The 9,519-nt window shown below is 36.9% G+C and overlaps 1 protein-coding gene across 9 annotated transcripts in view; it reads right to left on the bottom strand.

Moving 5' to 3' along the window:
- Positions 1 to 225: 225 nt before the first annotated feature.
- The window catches only part of NFIB (nuclear factor I B), a 274,434-nt gene continuing 265,140 nt past the window's right edge, over positions 226 to 9,519 (bottom strand). For all 9 annotated transcript variants that reach the window (XM_027792819.2, XM_027792821.2, XM_027792820.2 and 6 more), the window contains one exon: positions 226 to 6,958. In XM_027792819.2, coding sequence (XP_027648620.2) covers positions 6,829 to 6,958 — 130 coding nt within the window. In that variant the 3' untranslated portion in view covers positions 226 to 6,828. The remainder of the gene's footprint in view (positions 6,959 to 9,519) is intronic.

Raw genomic sequence — 9,519 nt, 5'->3', positions numbered from 1 at the left:
AAAATGAAATATAACCTTTTAAACTGAGCTGATTATTTGAATATATCTCCTTTTTTTTCTGTTCTCCTCCCTTTATAGTGTTACCACTAAGCCAAAATGTATGCAAACAAGCATGTTAAACCTAGCAAGTTGTGCCATGCTATCAGGGTACAAGCTTTAAGGTTAGTTTCTAAGATACTACTGACTATGACTCTTAGAGATAGAAAAGAAAACATAAGGCCAGGGTCTGTAGCATAGCTCATTTTTATTGTTTAAACAGTTTTTGCATAGGAAATATATCCGCTTCCAGTAATTGACTGCAGTATGAGCAGCTGCTAGCAGTATAGGCTGGATATAACAGTAACAATCACATTAAGTCAAGCTTGATTTACACCAGTTTAAAACTTGTGGCAGTTGAGTTCATTTGTAACCTAAAAAAAAGTACCAAAAAGAACATTATTATCCTCCAACCAGGCACAATAAAAACCTTTGTTAACACTCAGGCTAAAAACAGGTCTGATGCCAGAGGGCTCTAATTCCAAAATTAAGTAGCTGTATTGTAATGCATCCTATGAGTGAAGGTTCATTACACAGACTGTGCACGCACCTTCTTTTTAATTAAAATGTAACCTTCAGGATTTATGGCCTACAGTATGGGGAAAAATGCCAGAAGTTTTAAAGTGGATCAACCCTGGTGTGTAGCTAGCAAGCAATAACTGACTACTTGTCACCTACAGTTGTACTAAATGTATCTAAAGAAACACACAGCCCTACAAAAGTTGTTCTCAGAGAAATATCATTGAGATGGGGTGCCTCTTCCCAGCTTACTAAAAGTTCTATATGATATAAGCACAAATTAACAGCTTGATGAAGACATAATCTAATGCAGCTCTTGAGATGCCTATGCCTGGGACTGAGGAACCCCTCACATTCTACAATGTTGTAGAGATTTTTATTTTATTTTATTTTTTTGAAGAAAATGTTATCTGAAACATATTTACAACTGAACTCAACAGAGACTGTGAAATTGAACAGGCACTGCTCATTTGTTTGAGTTTTTTGGTAAACATTTTGCTGGTTTTTGTTTCTTTCTCATTTTGCATCAACTTTTATCAGTCCATGCAACTTCAATGCCCTCAATGAAGAATGCATAATAAGCCATACTTCTTAAAAAACTTCCTTCTGCATATAGAGATACATTTGCCACATCAGTCCCTGTAGCACAGTTTGCAAAACCATTCTGTCAAAAATACAGTAATACAAAGACTGGCTTTAGTGTCACTAGCTCACACTGCCCTCACTTTATTTAGGCCACCTTTTGTCTTACTGTTACTGTATCATGCAATAAAAGTATCAAAGGCTTATTCTAAGATATTATAATGCTAGTGGCACTGAAGCCCTTTTCACAAATTCAACATACATTTGAATTGCAACACACAGATATTTCTAAAGAGTACTAACTAGTGAACCCTTTTATCATAAAAAAAATAACTACTTACAACCATTGAAGAAAAAATTGCAACAAAAAATGTAAAAATTGACCGTCTCCAACTTGTCCCCTTTACTATTAACAATGTGACCAACAGAGCTGTGGCATGGAAACAGTACAAAGAGTTGTCATGGCAATAAGTTTGGCTGATGCAAAGGTTATGGTGCAGGGTTAAAGGGCAAAATCAGTGGTCCATGTTATCCTCCAACTGCAGTGCTCCACCACACCCACACAATCTTGAGGAATTAGAAAAAACTGGGTAACTAGCAGAAAGTGCAAAATAAGGAGACAGTTTTCAGCTCCTTCAGCATGGAGTAGAACATTCAACTTTGAGCTTTTCCTGTTTAACTTGATTAGCCTGCATACGATTTTACTCTCTCTCTCTTTTTTTTTTTTAAGTTTTCTATAGAAAACCAATAAAAAAGTCCAGGAGCATGCAGCTGGTTAATGTTAACAAAAGACCTTGACAGGATCGTGTAAACTATATTGGATGTCATGCTTGGGGGCCTTACTGCCAGCAACATTAGAGTTTTTTCATTAAAAGTGAATACTGTACACTGAATATGGGATAACTTTCCGCAGCCTTCATAATCTCACACAGTAAATATAATTTAGATTTAGATACAGAACACACTCGGGTGTCACAGCTGAGTATGTCCTTGTGCAATCTCTTTCATTAAGTCCTTATGAAGCTACAAGTTGCAAATCCAAAATTCTGCTCCCTGAGGACACAGCTATGTGAGACATAAGTACTGTTTTAGTTCTCTGCCTATCCTGAATTGCTCTGTGAACCTAATCTTAAATACCATCATGTAACAATCACAAAAACTTTTGCTAAAGGCCATATATACTAATAAAAAGACAGTGGTGCGTCCAACATTTTGAAATGCTCTGAAAACCAACTTTTCCAATACTAAATACAACAAAATAACCTTCATAAAATATAACTTTTCTCCATTTACATTTTTAAAGGATTAGTAACCTGTGCTTTTCAAGCACAGAAATCTGCGAAATAACTCCTAACATGGACAGATTTTTTTTTTAATACATAAATTAAGAAACTGGAGAGTTTTAACCCAAGTCCAGCTTCCAAACAAAGAATATTCTTGTTTAAAAATGGAAATGACATGCACTTCCATTATAATTGTTAAAAAGTTAGCTTTACAAACAAGGGTATTTTAATTAAAAAAAAAATCTTAACAAAACTATACAGTGTACAAATTACTGTCTACAAGGTAGGCGGTTCATTCAGAAGATCCTCCTTTCTTCTCGCTACTTGCAGCTTCAAAATTCATTCACATATTTTTAATGGAGCTGCCCACCTGAACATCACCCCACAACTATATTGCTATATTTAATATTTTTGCCATGTCTTTATGTACAGTCTCCTTCACTGCCTTTTTTTTTCCTTAGTCAAGCCTCAAACGTTCATGTCACTCCAGGGGAAACACACTTCAGTGGCACAGCCATGAGGCCAGGGCTGCAAAGCAACTTAATAAAGGCAGAACAGTGCACATAGAACGGGGTGGCTCGATTTAGTCAGAATACACTTCCTGGTGAAGGAGGAGGCCAGAGACTGGATTTGAGTTCTCAGTCTTAGCTTAATCTTTTGACTGCTGAATTTCAAAACCAAAACAAAACAAAACAAAACCTGCAATCAATGAAAAGTTAATTTTCTGCCCAACAGGCATTTCTATTAGACATGCAGGTGGAAAAAAAAACCCAACAAAAAAACAAAAAAAAAAAAACCCCACAGTTGCTTAACAACCCAATTGATCCACATGGAAGGAAGGAAATTTGCTTTCTAAAATATTGCATCTGTAAGTTCAATTTTTTTCATACAGGAGGTCAGAGACAATAAAAAAGCTCTTTTAAAGGCATCTGTCTTCCTACAAGGGCAATCATCATTTTGACTATTGCACTTTGAAGCCTGAACTTGTTTCAGTTTCATCCTGGTGTGCTATTGAAAGCTTAAGGGAGACACCTTGCTAGCGGCACTAATTGAGGACAGCCCTCCAGCACACACCTGGGCTCCCAAACACGCTCGTTATCAGTGGCAGGCAGAAAGGACAATACATACTTTGTTTTACAAGGCCAGAGCCTGAGGTGCACTCTGGGTGGGTCTAGTACATTTTGGTAGTCTCAATAGCCATGTGCTTAGTGAACGAATTCTCTTATGATGGGGCTCAGAAAAAGAGCAACATAAAAGTTGAACATCATTTTCTTTCAGTGTCTTATCTTTTTCTGTGGGTTTTTTTTTTTTTTCTTTTTTTTTTTTTCAGTTTAGCTAAAAATGAGAGATTTGATTTTTTGCAGCTCCCATCTTTATAGCCACTCAGGCCCTGCCTACACATGCATCTCCTGCTGGAGACATGGGGATGGGCCACCACTACAGCTTGCCAGCCACCATGCACTGGCCAGAGCCAGAGGAACTGACTTTGGTGTGCCACTGCCCAGCGCTCAGCAGGGCAGTTGTCGGAGCTGCACCTCCAGGGCTGCTCCAGGGCAGGAAAGCCTCCAAAATGCAGAGACAACTGTAAAGGGATTAATTTTCCCACCAGGGTATCTCATATCCACAAGTCTATATTCTCCTCTGCTTGTGCCCTAATAAGAGGATGTGCTTTAAAGAAAAACTCACCCTATATTGAGCCATACACCACAAAGATCCCTGGTGTGTAAGAGGTCTCCAGCAACATGCCCACTACTGATCTGCAAAATGGCATGTTACTGGAAATATACTTTTATTAATTACATCATAGTCTAATTCTGTGCATTAAGAAACTCCTTCCTCACTACAGCCCAGAGCCCTCCATCTGACCTGCTGTATGATAAGTCACTGCAAACCTCTGACACAGCATGAGCAGCCTAAAAAATTCTTATTCAGATGCTGTGAGTTAACAAACGTGGGGCTCTGTGTGTGTGTAACATTTGACATAGAGGGAAAAAAAAGGAATATTTAGCAGTCAAGCAGACTAAGGAGGGCAAATTCTCTGCAGGAGTAACTCCAGAGCCAATTGGAGTCAGTGGAATTATGCCAGCAAAGATTTTGGCCCTGTACATGCATCTCCTAGACAAAGCAAGCATCTTTGTCCTTCTGATCTAAAAACATTTTCTAACGTGAACACTTGAGGATGCAGTATCTTTGCCAGAATGGAAAAGGCTTCATCTCACTGTGGCCTCTTTCTCTGTCTGTCTGTCTCGCTCTCTCTCTCTCTCCCTGCCTGCCTCTCTCTCTTTCTTTTTCTTTTTCTCAAGAAAAGAAAACTTAAACAATTTCCTCAAGTCAAGTCTGCCTCCAACAGAATTCATTATTTATTTTTAAAATCCAGAAATGATTTCAGCTTGCACCCCAGGTGGGAAGTTAAAAAGAGGGAACCGATTTGAAAGTTTGTCACAGTAGGCAGAACAGTCGCTTTGCAGCCCTTGCCTGGCTAAGGGTGCACTGCTTCACAGCTACACTGTAAAGTGTTAAAAATCCTCCCCACCCACCCCAGAATATATATATATATGTATGTATAAAAAAAAATCCCCTGTCCACCTCTCAGTACAGAAAAGGACCTCATCACACTGCAAAAATAGCAGTACCCACTTTGGTCAATTAAAACAAACAAAAAAAGCATACATTATTTTTTTTTTTTTAAATCTGTGTACTTACCTATAATAACCAATACAGCTAAAAGCACTACCTACATAGGCAAAACTTGGTATTGCATAATTCGTATAAATTTGTATCCCCTCCCCCCAATATTAATTGGAAGATGAAAAACATGAAAGGTTAATAGAAAAAACACCAAAATACTGAAAATATTGCTGGTCGATTACAATTTTTAAGCGGCAACTATACACAGCCATGATATGCTTTATAAATGTGAGATAAAGGTATAACTGTCTAAAAAATCCATGATGTCACACTTTTTTCCATCTGGAGTACAAAATATTTTGTCATAAAAATGGTAAAGATTTAAAATGATAATAAATGCAGCAAAACAAGTGTAGTGATGTCAATTTTTTTGTGTGTTTTTTTTCTTTTTTTGTTTTTTTCCATTTTTTAGATTTCAAGGCAAGGCACGTAATGTGGACATTATATCTTCGTGCAAATTAGGATTACTGGAAATAGTATTTTAATTATTTTTTAAAGAGACATAGAGGCAAAATGTCTGCCCATGCACATTATATTTCTGTCAATATGTGAAAATTGTTGAACAAGGCTAACTTCTGAAAGCACCATGCAGGTTTTCAGCACCCTGTAATTAGGCTTACATTAAGAGTGCATTATTTAAATATTACATATCCCCATCCTGGTATTACCAGTTTGTAAACGGTAAGCTTTGCCCTTGTGACATGGATTTGCCTATATCTTTGTCTCTAAGATGCAGATTTTACAGAAAAATGTAAACCCTATGGGTTCTTGATGCAACCAGTAACTTTAAATAAATAAATCCTACCCCTCTGTGGAGGCAGCAGCTAAACCAACATAAGTGCTGTGTTTCCATCGATTTCTTTTTCTCAGACATGATTTGTCTTGATTTAATGCCTTTTAATGCCCTCAAAAACTGAGGGGAAAAATAAGTTTGTTCAAAGTAATTTTTATTTCTATTTTTAATCCCCTCAATTTAGAGTCCAAGGGCTGAAGGACTTATAGTGATGACCCCTTAGATATGATATTTTAAATTGCACTTGCCTCTGTAAGTGTTTCTTTAGTGGGGAAAACGTTCACCTTTTTCCTTTTCTTTTTTTATTGTTGCATAAGGAGATAACACTTTCACCTATTTAGAGGCATTTCTTCCACAGAGCCTGTGTGTTCATACCAATGGAAAACTTCATATGGCATAACACACTAGAAAAGGCTGAATTAAGGGCCAAAGTTTAATAAATCCATACTGATAACTAAAGGCTACAGAGCTTCTTTTTAAAACATTTAGAAATCAGAGTGTGGAGAAAATGGCTGGCTCACGGCCCTTGTCCTCCTGCAGCTCTGCTGCTGCTGCCTAGCCTTTGTTTTGTGAGATAACCAGGAATAGTGATCCCATGCGTAAACAACAAGAATACTAAACCAATAAAACTAGCTTATCATGCAAATATTAAGGCATCTAGAAAGTCAGTTAAAATATATTGTCAGAGACAGAACATCTATTTCCCAGCGGACTTCATATAACAAAGGCTACTTAGCAGGGGCTGCATTCTACCCATCAGTGAAATATCATTGACCCTTTGTATGTCATTTCAGTTTCAACCATAAGGGAATTAGTGATTGTAAGAGCTGCAGTTGCTGGTCTATTTTTTCTTCTTTCTTCAGTTTCTTTTGCCATCCTGTCTTCCTTTCTTTTTTTTCTTTTTAATTTCACTTTTATCTTTTTCCTTCAGTTGCTTGTTTCTGCTTGAAGGAAAGGCTCTCCAATTATGTTCAAACCATAATTTGGGACATTTGTCGGCAGGATCGGTGTTCTATTTGATACTTGAAAAGGAACCAAGCTAGCCCAGGTACCAGGACTGTTGAAAAGGGGAAAAAGATAACAAGAGAGAGAAAGAGAGAGAAAAAAACAAAACATAAATTAAATATGATGCAAAAACTAGAACACAATTAATTTGAAATATAGTTAGGTTAATATTCAGTTTTGATAGCACTACTTCAGATAAAACAAGACACCAAATTTTTTAATATTACTTGAGATTCTACTTCACAGTTTTCTTTTGTGAAAGCATGACTTACTTGAAAGAAGAGTAATTGCACTGATCTCAGTTACCAGCGGTATTACTGCTCCCTTACACTAAGTGGCCTGTTTGTTTATGAAAGTCCAAAAAAGTTTCAGATGTAAATACACAGAGCAGGCAGAACTAAACTGTACAAGTGACACTATGTAGCATCACAGATGTTATTGAAGAGCTAGTGGATACACTATGGTGTATGGGTTCCTGTTTTCAAGAACACAAGGGTTCAGTGGTTAAGCCTCCTGTGCAATTTCCCACCCTCTCACAGCTCGGTAGTTTATCTTGTCCCAGTCCCAAGATGTGCCTCTGAGGTGCCTGGGTCCCCATGAGAATAAAAGACCTTTAATATTCAAAAAACCTGTTTTCTTTACAGATTTCTCCCTAAAGTATCAGTGCCTAAGGAACGCTGGATAACATGGGTCCCAATCAGGTGAACACTAGCAGCCAAGGGTAGCCATGAGTCAAGCATAGCAGTGAGTACCACAAATTTTGCAACAAACACCTGAAAAAGAAAATGTTTTCAAAGGTAATTCAATGACTTTGGAACTTAAGTCATCTTTTCAAAAGCACTCTCTCACCAAGGAGCTTAAGTCCTAATGACATTCATATATTTACCAGGCACCAACTATTAGTAGGTACTGTACCCAACAGTATTTGCAAGATGGATACTCACAGAAAGACCTCAGCTGCCTACTCAGTACCAGAGCAGACCCCAAATAGCCTTTTCCTCAGATGTGTTTCTGGCAACCCAGGAATAATGGACTTCAGGGAAAGTCTTGTCAAATTTATTCAGAAGAAAACCAGCATTGTTATGTCAGCAGTCATTGCCAAACAACTAAGACCAGAACCGGACACCCAGCATGCAAACACATGCTTCCCCCGCATTTCATTGTATTGAGTTTTTCTCCACACTAGGTGTTTACACGAACACAACAGCTTACTTGGGAATACACATTGGGATTAGACTGTTGAATTTCATGACAACACATCCGAAGACTAAAACCTCCAACATATGTTTTGTGGAGGACAAGTTTTTTTCCTTCTCTGTCTTTGATCACCCCTCTGCACTGCTCTCTCCCTGGATGAGCAGATGCACCTCTGTGGCATTGGTTGTAAAGAGGAAAACAGACTCTTTTAATCTATTTTAAATGTGTATGGAATAACTACGTTACACTTAGAGATTTCTGTGAACCTTTCAGTTGCTGCTGTATGAACATTAAAGAAAGAGGTCAACTTACTTTGTGAAATCCAGGGGACACATTCCTCAGTTCTTTTATATTAAAAATAATACAGATTCTGTCATTTACTCATGTTTGATACTCTTTACCTCTCTAAACCTGTTAATTTACTGTTTTGACTCCTAACAATTAATTTCAGATGCTCTTTTTTACAAACAAAAATAGTGGAAAAAATTGCTGACCTGCTTATCTCAATGATGGTCAAACTCTGAAAGGAGCAGGACTATTTTTTTTCCTCAAGGAAATGTAAGAAATATGAATAGCTGAATGTATTTTAAATGACTGAAGTACAAATATTATTCAATAGGGGTGCTGGTTTTTTTCCAGCTGGGTATACTCTTGAAGGGCACCTGAAAATCTGCGGAATTTCAACCTCTTCAGAAATCAGGAAAACCTTGCTATATTTTCAAAATCTAATATCAGCTACTATGTTTATTTAAAGATTTTAACTTTATTTTTTCAAGTTCTATTGACTATTACAAATAACATAAATTCTGTTGTTGGAGAAATAACCCCTTTTAGGATTCAAAAATCACAGTTACACTGCAAATCTCAACATATCCACAAAGACTTAAAACCAGTTATGCATGAAAGATTTTTCCAATATGATCTCATGAAAAGATTAAGGTTTTTTAAAAAATTTAATACCAGAACTTCATTTAAGAGGATTAATTGTTTCAACTTATGCTTTATCTTCCTTCATTATTCATTTTAAAATGCATCTTTTGTTCCTTCCTTTTCAGATTTCAGTGATGTCCAGAAGTTAAATTGTGAAATAACGGGCACAATGCAAATCGTTTCCAAGCACAGAGATTTGTAAACATAGTAATAAAAATAAAAATAAAAAAACCAAGCAGATTTTTTTTGCTCAGGATCTGTCTGGATATATGTTTTACAGTGCACAGTTCTTTGCTGTCCTGTTACATAGGATTTAGAGTGTTTAGCAACTTTAAACAAAATAGAACACTAACTAAAAGAATGTAAATTTTGTCTGAGGTCAACATGGTATTTAAACAATTTCTGTTGCAAAGGCTAAATACACAGCTGCCAGGTTATCTTTCTGCAGATTTACAGTACACTTCAGTGGTTGGATACATATATATG

Source organism: Falco peregrinus, chromosome Z (genome assembly GCF_023634155.1).
Source record: "Falco peregrinus isolate bFalPer1 chromosome Z, bFalPer1.pri, whole genome shotgun sequence".
NCBI lineage: Eukaryota > Metazoa > Chordata > Aves > Falconiformes > Falconidae > Falco > Falco peregrinus.
Note: the sequence above shows the minus strand (reverse complement) of the source record. Positions and strands in the feature narration are given on the sequence as shown.